The following is an 11,692-nucleotide window of genomic DNA, read 5'->3' on the forward strand; positions in this document are numbered from 1 at the left end:
TAAGTGATTGTAGCACCCGGACATTCTGAGCACATGCTCACTAGCTGAGATATTCTCCTCCATCTTGTTGGCAAAAGAACTTGTCAGAGGTCTCACACCTCTCAACACAGGCATGAGCCTGAAATCCCAATTTCAGCTCTTGGAACATCTCATATGTTCTATGGCATTCAAAACGTCATTGGAATCCCGATTCTAAGCCGTAAAGTATGATGCACTAAACTATCAGGTAGTCATCAGAATGTGTCTGTCAGGTTTCACAACATCCACAGACGACGTTGTAGGGGTTTGCACATCGAGCGGTGCATCAAAGACGTAAGCCTTCTATGTAGCAGTGAGGACACTCCTCAGACTACGGACCTAGTCCGCATCATTGCTTACAATATCTTTCAACTTAATCTTTCTCTAGGAACGTATTGAAACAGGGAGCTACAACGTGAGCTATTTATCTACAACATATTTGCAAAGACAATTTAGACTATGTTCATGATAATTGAGTTCATCTAATCAAATTATTTAATGAACTCCCACTCAGATAGACATCCCTCTAGTCATCTAAGTGAAACATGATCCGAATCGACTAGGCCGTGTCCGATCATCATGTGAGACGGACTAGTCATCAACGGTGAACATCTCATGTTGATCGTATCTTCTATACGACTCATGTTCGACCTTTCGGTCTTCCGTGTTCCGAGGCCATGTATGTACATGCTAGGCTCGTCAAGTCAACCTAAGTGTTTCGCATGTGTCCCGAGGCCATGTTTGTACATGCTAGGCTCGTCAACACCCGTTGTATTCGAACGTTAGAATCTATCACACCCGATCATCACGTGGTGCTTCGAAACAACGAACCTTCGCAACGGTGCATAGTTAGGGGGAACACTTTTCTTGAAATTTTAGTGAGGGATCATCTTATTTAAGCTACCGTCGTTCTAAGCAAATAAGATGTAAAACATGATAAACATCACATGCAATCAAATAGTGACATGATATGGCCAATATCATTTTGCTCCTTTTGATCTCCATCTTCGGGGCTCCATGATCATCGTTGTCACCGGCATGACACCATGATCTCCATCATCGTGTCTTCTTGAAGTTGTCTCATCATCTATTACTTCTACTACTATGGCTAATGCTTTAGCAATAAAGTAAAGTAATTACATGACGTTTATGTTGACACACAGGTCATAAATAAATTCACACAACTCATATGGCTCCTGCCGGTTGTCATACTCATCGACATGCAAGTTGTGATTCCTATTACAAGAACATGATCAATCTCATACATCACATATATCATTCATCACATCCTTTTGGCCATATCACATCACAAGGCATATGCTGCAAAAACAAGTTAGACGTCCTCTAATTGTTGTTGCAAGTTTTTACGTGGCTGCTATAGGTTTCTAGCAAGAACGTTTCTTACCTACGCCAAAACCACAACGTGATATGCCAATTTCTATTTACCCTTCATAAGGACCCTTTTCATCGAATCTGGTCCGACTAAAGTGGGAAGACACCCGCTAGCCACCTTATGCAACTAGTGCATGTCAGTCGGTGGAACCAGTCTCACGTAAGAGTATGTGTAAGGTCGGTCCGGGCCGCTTCATCCCACGATGCCGCCGAATCAAGATAAGACTAGTAACGACAAGTAAATTGACAATATCGACGCCCACAACTGCTTTGTGTTCTACTCGTGCATAGAAACTATGCATAGACCTAGCTCATGATGCCACTGTTGGGGATCGTAGCAGAAATTTAAAATTTTCTACGCATCACCAAGATCAATCTATGGAGTAATCTAGCAACGAGGGGAAGGGAGTGCATCTACATACCCTTGTAGATTGCTAAGCGGAAGCGTTGCAAGAACGCGGATGAAGGAGTCGTACTCGTAGCAATTCAGATCGTGGTTGATTCCGATCTAAGCGCCGAACCACGACGCCTCTGCGTTCAACACACGTGCAGCCCGGTGACGTCTCCCACGCCTTGATCCAGCAAGGGGAGAAGGAGAGGTTGGGAAGACTCCGTCCAGCAGCAGCACGACGGCGTGGTGGTGGTGGTGGAGTGCGGGACTCCAGCAGGGCTTCGCCAAGCACTACGAGAGACGAGGAGGGAGAGGGGTAGGGCTGCGCCAACAGGGAGATCGAATCGTGTGTTGGGCTACCCCTTTGCCTCCACTATATATAGGGGGAGAGGGAGGGCTGCGCCCCCACCTAGGGTTCCCACCCCAAGGGGTGCGGCAGCCCTAGATCCCATCTAGGGTGGCGGCCACAAGGGGGAGAGGGGGAGGCGCACCTAGGGTGGGCCTTAGGGCCCATCTGCCCTAGGGTTTGCCCCCTTCCTCTCTTGGAGGCGCCTTGGGCCTTGGTGGGAGGCGCCCCAGCCCACCTAGGGGCTGGTCCCTTCCCATTATTGGCCCATGTAGGCCTCCGGGGCTGGTGGCCCCACCTGGTGGACCCCCGGACCCCTCCGGTGGTCCCGGTACACTACCGGTGATGCCCGGAACACTTCCGGTAGCCAAAACCATACTTCCTATATATCAATCTTTACCTCCGGACCATTTTGGAACTCCTCGTGATGTCCGAGATATCATCCGGGACTCCGAACAACATTCGGTAACCGCATACATACTTTCCCTATAACCCCAGCGTCATCGAACCTTAAGTGTGTAGACCCTACGTGCTCGGGAGTCATGCAGACATGGCCGAGACAACTCTCCGGTCAATAACCAACAGCGGGATCTAGATACCCATGTTGGCTCCCACATGCTCCACGATGATCTTATTAGATGAACCACGATGTCAAGGATTCAATCAATCCCGTATACAATTTCCTTTGTCTATCGATACGATACTTGCCCGAGATTCGATCGTCGGTATCCCGATACCTTGTTCAATCTCGTTACCGGCAAGTCTCTTTACTCGTTCCGTAACACATCATCCAGTGATCAACTCCTTGGTCACATTGTGCACATTATGATGATGTCCTACCGAGTGGGCCCAGAGATACCTCTCCGTTTACACGGAGTGACAAATCCCAGTCTTGATTCGTGCCAACCCAACAGACACTTTCGGAGATACCTGTAGTGTACCTTTATAGCCACCCAGTTATGTTGTGACGTTTGGCACACCCAAAGCACTCCTACGGTATCCGGGAGTTGCACAATCTCATGGTCTAAGGAAATGATACTTGACATTAGAAAAGCTTTAGCATGCGAACTACACGATCTTTGTGCTAGGCTTAGGATTGGGTCTTGTCCATCACATCATTCTCCTAATGATGTGATCCCGTTATCAATGACATCCAATGTCCATGGTTAGGAAACCGTAACCATCTATTGATCAATGAGCTAGTCAACTAGAGGCTTACTAGGGACATGGTGTTGTCTATGTATCCACACATGTATCTGAGTTTCCTATCAATACAATTCTAGCATGGATAATAAACGATTATAATGAACAAGGAAATATAATAATAACCAATTTATTATTGCCTCTAGGGCATATTTCCAACATAAAGATCTTTGTAGAATATGTAGGAGCCAATATGAGCATCCAGGTTCCACTATTGGTTATTGACCAGAGACGTGTCTCAGTCATGTCTACATAGTCCTCGAACCCATAGGGTCCGCACGCTTAACGTTCGATGACGATTTGTATTATGAGTTATGTGGTTTGATGACCGAAGTTTGTTCGGAGTACCGGATGAGATCACGGACATGACAAGGAGTCTCGAAATGGTCGAGAGGTAAAGATCGATATATTGGAAGGCTATATTCGGACATCGGAATGGTTCCGAGTGATTCGGGTATTTTTCAGAGTACCGGAGAGTTATGGGAATTCGCCGGGGAAGTTAATGGGCCTTATTGGGCTTTAGTGCAGAGAGGGAAGAAGGGCCACGAGGTGGCGCGCGCCTCTCCCCTGCCCAAACCGAATTGGACAAGGGGTGGGGGCGCGGCCCCTCCTTTCCTTCTCCCTCTCCCTCGTTTCCTTCTTTCCTACTCCGAAAAGGGAAGGAAATCCTACTAGGACTTGGGAGTCCTAATAGGACTCCCTACACTTGGCGCGCCCCTAGGAGGGCCGGCCTCTCTCCCTCCCTCCTTTATATACGTGGACAGGGGGAACCCCAAAGGCACTCCAAGATTTGTCTTAACCATGTGCGGTGCCCCCTTCCACAGTTTTCCACCTCGGTCATATTGTCGTAGTGCTTAGGCGAAGCCCTGCGTCGATAACTTCATCATCACCGTCACCATGCCGTCGTGCTGATGAAACTCTCCCTCGGCCTCAATTGGATCAAGAGTTCGAGGGACGTCACCGAGCTGAACGTGTGCAGATCTCGGAGGTGCCGTGCATTCGGTGTTTGGATCGGTTGGATCGCGAAGACGTTTGACTACATCAACCGCGTTACTAAACGCTTCCGCTTTCGGTCTACGAGGGTACGTGGACTCACTCTCTCCGCTCGTTGTTATGCATCTCCTAGATAGATCTTGCGTGATCGTCGGGATTTTTTTGAAATACTGCGTTCCCCAACAGTGACCACGATACTCTCATGGTCTAAGGAGCGATATCACACGTTAACCCTCCTTGTTATTTCAATTGATTATAGACAATATTAACTCAATTCATAACAAACAAGATTTGGGTCAATTCAATATGACCGTTCTTCTAACGTCATAATCTCAATGTTTGTTTTAGGATCATCGTTACACCTAACGATATTCCAACATCCGGAAAACATGATCACCAACAACACTTGAGCTAGTATAAAAGGCAAGACTAGGAACAATTTATTTAACTGTTATTATTCCGCACGTGCATACGAGTTTTCCACTGAATCGCATATTCTAGGATAATAGTAATTATAGCATGAAATCTAAACTCCATAATTATCAATATGGAATATAATAATACAAATATTATTTGGATAATTAGTTTTATGCCCCCAGTTGTGTCCGCTCGGCTGGTTTACCCCTAATTTCCAAAAGCCATTGGTTCAGTTCAAGTCACTTTGCTCCTCTTATGCTTTTGTCCTTTGACCATTTGACCGTCACTTTGAAACTTCATAACGAATTCATACTAAATCAGAAAAATGTAAATAAGATATCAAAATGTTTGGGAAAACATCACCTATATGTCAATGTCATTTGCATTCATGACAAAAATGTGGGAAAGTGCCCATCCGAGTTTTAGCTTTTATGATTCCACCATAAACAGTAAAATCTGAAAAAAAAAATCAAAAAAATGGTAGCGAAGAATGACAAATGTTTTAAGTGCTTGTCAAATTTCATCTGAGAATGACATTCGTGGAAGTCGTGGCAAAATAATAATAATTTATTTTGGAGTGTTGATTTTGTTGTTTTATGCAGGAGTGGGACAGGAGGGTAAGACGTATCTTCATGACACTGGGCAGTTTGGCCGGCAGGAAAATGTCGCTTCGTACTTTAGATTCGAGTCTATTTGATGCTTGCCAGTAACAAAACAAAACTGAGAGCGTCATGGATGGAGCGTGACCGCGACCGCGAGCCGTGTCTTTACCATCGATCGAATAAATGCGTAAAACGACGGCGAGGCACGGCAGGAAACGCCATGAGGCCAAGGGAGGCGGAGAACCCCAACCATGATGGAGGCCAGGCCAGTCAGCGCTTCGGCCGAGCCGCCCAACCACCGCCCGCCACGTAACCACGCCGAAGGGACAGCTGGGCCGGAAACCCAAAATACAGGGTCGTAAAATAAGTTAGGAACTCGTAAATAAAAATGGAAAAGGGAGCAAGGAGCAAGCAAGTGGAACGGGATCTCCTTTAAAACTGCGACCACGCATCCCCTCCTCGCCTCCTGTCCCCTACGTCAACGGCCAAACTTCCTGCCCCTCCTCCCTCCTCCTGGTACAAATCCATAGCCTTCTCCGGCGACGAATCGGGGGCTGTGCTCCTTCGGGCCGCCCATGGCATTCGCGGCCCAGGCGGCGCGGCTCGCCGCCTCCGCACTCGTCGCCGGCGTCGTGGCGGCGGTGGTGGCGATGCCGGTGCCGGCAGCCGGAGGGGTGTGCTTCGACAGGATATTCAGCTTCGGGGACTCGCTCACGGACACGGGCAACTTCCTGCTCTCCGTACCGGACGACTTCCCGGACCCCGCGCGGAGCCTCCCCTACGGCCAGACCTTCTTCGGCCGCCCCTCCGGCCGCTACTCCGACGGCCGCAACCTCCTCGATTTCTTCGGTAAAAACAAACATACACTCCTAGTGTTTTTTTTTCTTTTACTTGGTTCCGTCGTATCGCTCTATCATTTCATGTTGCCCGCTGCTGGAACTGGACTGGGACCCTCTACTTCATTGCTTCAAAGAGATACTATTGGTTTTTAGGGATTGACGATGCCAAAATTTCCCTAGCTTTTTCATGCGTATATGTGCGGATTTTAATCAACGGCGACAGAGGTGATTAGTTCCTTTGTCACCTTCCTGAACATCCGCTGTGTGGTGGCGGGGAGAATCGTGCCACGCTCTTGATTTCTCTTCAAGCAAGGGATTCATCATCGTTTCTTTTTAGGGGCAGCGGTAAGCGTGCGTGTTCTGCTCACACTATAATACGCCCATTCCCTGCTACTTGCCCGAGGCCAACAGGGACATGTGTGCAACTGCAAAGGTTGCAAATTAAATAACTGGTATTTCTGCAAACTGTATTTCTGGTTGCAGTTTGGAGAGTTTACAAGTAGCATGCCTTCCATTTTTTAGTAATGCGAAAATGAAGTTGTGGGTTGTAAAGAGGTTACAATACCCAAAATTAAATGCAAATAGCAACCTTACACAAGTTGTATCCCCAAAAGTTGCTTACCTGCCCCAGTTCTCCTCAACCACCACACCATCAATGGCACCATCTCCTTCAGAAGATATACAATTGGCCGCTCCAACCACCTGTGTATTGGCACTCACATCTTCACGTGGTCAACCCTTCCATGTTGGACTTTCAGTGCTTTTGTTTTCATTTACCTTTTGGGGGCTCCTTGATGTTTTCGCATCTTACCAACTTTCCTCAATTTGTTTTCTGACATGTGCTGGCCTCCTTGTTATGACCAGCTGAAGCATTCGGGATGCCTTTCGTGCCACCCTACCTTGGCGGTGGTGACTTCCTGAATGGTGCCAATTTTGCGGTTGGCGGTGCGACTGCGCTCAACAACTCGTTCTTCCGAGAGCTTGGTGTGGAGCCTACATGGACACCACACTCCCTTGATGAGCAAATGCAGTGGTTCAAAAGACTGCTTCCGTCCATCGCCTCCACGGAGTCTGGTATATATAAATCTTCTGAGTTTCTGTTATGATTCATCTCTGTGTCCAACCATTACCTGTTTAAAGATTTATGAACGAATAGAAGACAAGCGATCTCAACTTGCGGAGCGATTGAGAAGTCAAACAGTGGTACACATGCTGGAAACCATCCTAGCTGGCCAATCACTGCCCTGAATGTTTAGATTGCTGCAATTAGTCGAAATCTGAAAGGTGCCTGTGTTACAACTGATAGTCCTTACACTGTTTTAGTTAACTTGTGAGAGCGAAATTTCAACCAATAAATGGTGCCACAATTGACTAGTTTGAGCCTTCTGATGAGGTCATGGGTGTTTTAATCAGCATACACCTTGTTACAAAATGCATAGTAACTTTACAAAGTCAACGCATTTGACTGTTAATCAGCATACAGCATGTTACAAAATGTGTAGTAACTTTACATAGTCAACACGTTTTACTATTTTCATGAGTGACTGCAAATTACATGTGTGATAAAGACACATAAAACCTATTGCCAAGTTGATACTGGAATTCCAATTTGCTCCATGTCTGAAATTGCCAAATGAATTCTTGCTTAAATCATGATTATTATTTTCTCTTATTCGGTTTCATAGTGTAACACTGTAATGCCATTTACGAGGAAATTCCAGATTATAAAGTCCACTAAAATTGTACTTCTGTGCAGAACACAGTGTTATCATGTCAAAATCACTTTTCCTTGTTGGAGAGGTCGGTGGGAATGATTACAACCATCTAATGGTCAGGGGGAAATCTCTTGCTGAGCTACGCGAGCTTGTTCCTCAGGTTGTTGGTGCCATAAGCTTAGCTATCACGGTATGTAGATGCATGTGCCTTTTCTGTGAGGTCTTACTGGGAGCCTGTATGTATGTGCACTCACAATTTGTTTCGCAGGAGCTTATAAATCTTGGCGCGAAGAAATTCGTTGTTCCTGGAAATTTCCCGATAGGGTGTGTCCCATTGTATCTCGCAATACTTCCAAGTGAAGAGAAGGATTACTATAATGAAGAAACAGGGTGCATTAAGTGGCTAAACAAATTTACCGAGTACCACAATCGTTTGCTCCAGGAGGAGCTAGAGAAACTTAGGAATCTTCACCCAGATGTATCTGTCATTTATGCTGATTATTACGGTGCTACACTGAACATATACCGTGCCCCACTGCAGTTTGGTGAGTCCTGCCTCTTAAGTAATAATATTGACAAAACATAAAACCAATTGGTGTTAAGGTTATTTGAGATTATGTTGTCAAACAGGGCTTAGTTGACTTACACTGTTACACAAGCCTTCAAAAGTTCATTACCAATACTCAACTACAGTTCATCAACTTTAGTGAAAGCTATTGATAATAGCATTATAGGCAAGATACATTTCATTGGATATGACTGTATGCTAGTTATATTAAATCCATGATTCTTAAATGGCTATAGTGCCTGTATTGGCATTCAGTGATACACAATCTTACTTACTCTGACAAAGCATGTTTCTAGCCAAAGGAATCTGTGAACCCACAGTTATAGTCTTTAGATAAACATGTTTTGTAACTCTGTTACCTTAAGCTAAACTGGGGCAGGTGGACAATATATGAAGAAACAACACTAGCTAAATGGTTACTAAGTAGTACTCCCTCCGTTCGGAATTACTTGTCGCAGAAATGGATGTATCTAGATGTATTTTAGTTCTAGATACATTCATTTTCGAGACAAGTAATTCCGAACGGAGGGAGTATATCCTTCTGCGTTGTGTTGTCGACTAGTGAGTCTTGCATACGAATGCATATCTTATGCACGACACAAGAAGAGTCGGTCCTTGTTTTACCTTAGGCAGACAAAAAGGTGCATTTACCTATTTGATGTTCCATCGTTTGTCCTTGGATGATAATTATGATCCTGATGACGAAGCCCATTCTGCATCCCTACAAGCAGAGATCTAAATCAACCCTGTATTGTCCCCCCTACCACAGACTTGCAAATATTATCTTAAGGTGTTTTCTAATCATCTTAATTCTAATACCCGGTAGTTCATTCAAAATCTGAGCCTGAATATGTTCATCATATCCACATAAATCAGTCAAACCAACCTTTTAGCTCCATGTGTCCTGGGAAGCACAGCTGAACATTTGTAGGTATTACAACTTGTAACAAGCTCACTGAAGCTCTTTGCCCCCTCCACTGACACAGCAGATGTTACTCTGTGTCTGTACACCTCTTTGTTGTTCCTTCATAATTGTTTGGACTAATCAAAGAACAATGCTACTGCAGGTTTCACTGTCCCATTGAACTCATGTTGCGGAAGCGATGCCCCACATAACTGTTCTCTGTCAGTACTATGTGGAAACCCTGGATCTTTCGTCTGCCCTGACCCATCGAAGTACGTCTCATGGGACGGTTTACACTTCACCGAAGCGACCTACAAAGTTATCATCCAAGGAGTGCTGGGGTCTTATGCTGTTCCTCCTCTTTCGGAAATTTGTCGGGATGGAGAGTACAAAGTCTCCCAGCTTCATCAATGTACAGACAGCAATCCTACAAACACTGTAACATACGATGCTATGAGCTCTTTTATTTGATAATGTGGGCTCTGCTACACGTAGAATTTCAAGAGGCAATACATAGATAATCACTTCGGGCTCTTCTCAAAGTCGTGAAGAGAAGTGGTGAGCAAACTCCCATCTGTTTTGCTGCTACAAGGAGAAGTTTCTTTTTCTTTCTTGGAGCCAAATGAGAAGTGATTTTGTGAAAATTGCAGCTGATGGTTCCATTTCTCGGCTCCTTTTATATTAGCAACAGGAAATGTCAGAACATAGTACATACTCCCTCTGTCCCAAAATGCTTATCTTGGATTTGTCTAGGTGCTAATGTATCTACACATGTTTTAGTGTTAGATACATATGTATCTAGATAAATCTAAGGCAAGTTTTTTGGGACGGAAGTAATAGTATTATGCACTGCTCAGGTTGTGATGCTATGGATTGAGTACCAAGGGCATTATAACTGAACCATCAAAAGATTACACCTCAAATCTTAACTCCTCAAATATGAGGAGTTAAAAATCCGTGAAACTAGCCAAACCCACAAATTTAACTCAAATCCAAATTGTGCACAAATATCTCATTTCGAACTCAAATTTGAAATTACATTAAGACCATATAATGCATAATTATGCATAGTAGTTCATAACACCCACATCATAATTCATAATTAAACTAGATAAACACTTACTCTGAGCTAAACTAAAGCTCAAATGAGCTAGTTCGATTCGGAATCGAGGTTTGTCATCGTCGTTTTGTTGGATCACGACTCCTTGGCGTCGTGGCTGCCCCACCACAACCCTTCCGCCAGCACCGAGTGAAGTCTTCATTAGACTCCAGCTCCACCTTCAACATGACTCCGTGGTAGATTATCAGTCTACCCATGTGCCTCGTCGACTTCAAGCTTTCATGCATACATCGTCTAAATCAACCCCACGCCATAGTCTTGTCAAAGCCACACAAGCCCTGGTTAGGTCTGGTTGGTGGGCCGAGACGCTCGTGGAGTTGGGCGATGGCGCATGTGGGTTGAAAAACGCTGGTTAACGGGCCCGGGATTGTGTAACAAGTGGTATCAGAGCCGAGGTGCTGAAATAAATCTCGGTCGACTCACAAGTGGCCGGTCATGGTTGGTGGCCTAGAATGGTGTTAACGGACCCATGGTGATCGATGTGTGAGGGGGATATTTGTTGGGTTTAGTCCCACATCAATTGTGGGAGGAGGTAGAGCACAACTTGTAAGGGCAGGGGAATCCCCTCCAATCAGGCTAGTCTTTTTTTGTGGGGGCAGGGGGAGGGGGGAGGCAAGGCCTCTCACAAGTCCATGTTGCTCTCTGGTTGAGCTTGGTAGGCTCATGTGGGTCAGAAACGCTGGTTAGCAGACTCTGGATTACTTAACACCTACACCTTTGATTTTGATTGGGGGGGGGGACACCTCGTGTGAGGGGGTTACACTGTATGTGGAGATGATGTTATCGAGACTATGACTATGACGCCATATACCTCGAACTACCCTTGGCCTATAAAGGGGCACAAGACCTAGGGTTACAATTTGCTAACCGACCTAGAGTCTAGATGTTGGGGAACGTAGTAATTCAAAAAAATTCCTACGACCACGCAAAATCTATCTAGGTGATGCATAGCAACAAGACGGGAGAGTGTGTCTATGTACCCTCGTAGACCGAAAGCGGAAGCGTTTAGTAACGCGGTTGATGTAGTCGAACGTCTTCACGATCCAAGTACCGAACACACGGCACCTCCGTGTTCAGCCCACGTTTAGCATGATGGCGTCCCTCTCCTACTCCCTTATGGCCCATTAAGGCCCATAACTTCCCTTGGGGGGGGGGTTCGGTAACCCCTCGGTTCCTTGATAAAT

The 11,692-nt window shown here is 45.5% G+C and overlaps 1 protein-coding gene across 1 annotated transcript; it reads left to right on the top strand.

Moving 5' to 3' along the window:
* Positions 1-5,799: 5,799 nt before the first annotated feature.
* Positions 5,800-10,072, top strand: LOC123061468 (GDSL esterase/lipase At1g28570). The gene is made up of 5 exons (XM_044484593.1): positions 5,800-6,211; positions 7,066-7,275; positions 7,958-8,106; positions 8,185-8,461; positions 9,552-10,072. The coding sequence occupies exons 1-5, from the start codon at positions 5,938-5,940 to the stop codon at positions 9,857-9,859; spliced, it is 1,218 nt and encodes a 405-aa protein (XP_044340528.1). The 5' UTR covers positions 5,800-5,937; the 3' UTR covers positions 9,860-10,072.
* The last annotated feature ends 1,620 nt before the right edge of the window (positions 10,073-11,692 follow it).

The sequence above is a fragment of the Triticum aestivum genome, chromosome 3A (genome assembly GCF_018294505.1).
Source record: "Triticum aestivum cultivar Chinese Spring chromosome 3A, IWGSC CS RefSeq v2.1, whole genome shotgun sequence".
NCBI classification, from domain to species: Eukaryota; Viridiplantae; Streptophyta; class Magnoliopsida; order Poales; family Poaceae; genus Triticum; species Triticum aestivum.

Bases quoted from the DNA above. Each gene is read 5' to 3' on its own strand.
- LOC123061468 (XM_044484593.1), top strand. From the start codon at position 5,938: ATGGCATTCGCGGCCCAGGCGGCGCGGCTCGCCGCCTCCGCACTCGTC. The intron at 6,212-7,065 runs GTAAAAACAAAC...TGTTATGACCAG, and splicing joins CAACCTCCTCGATTTCTTCG to CTGAAGCATTCGGGATGCCT. The intron at 8,107-8,184 runs GTATGTAGATGC...TTTGTTTCGCAG, and splicing joins CCATAAGCTTAGCTATCACG to GAGCTTATAAATCTTGGCGC.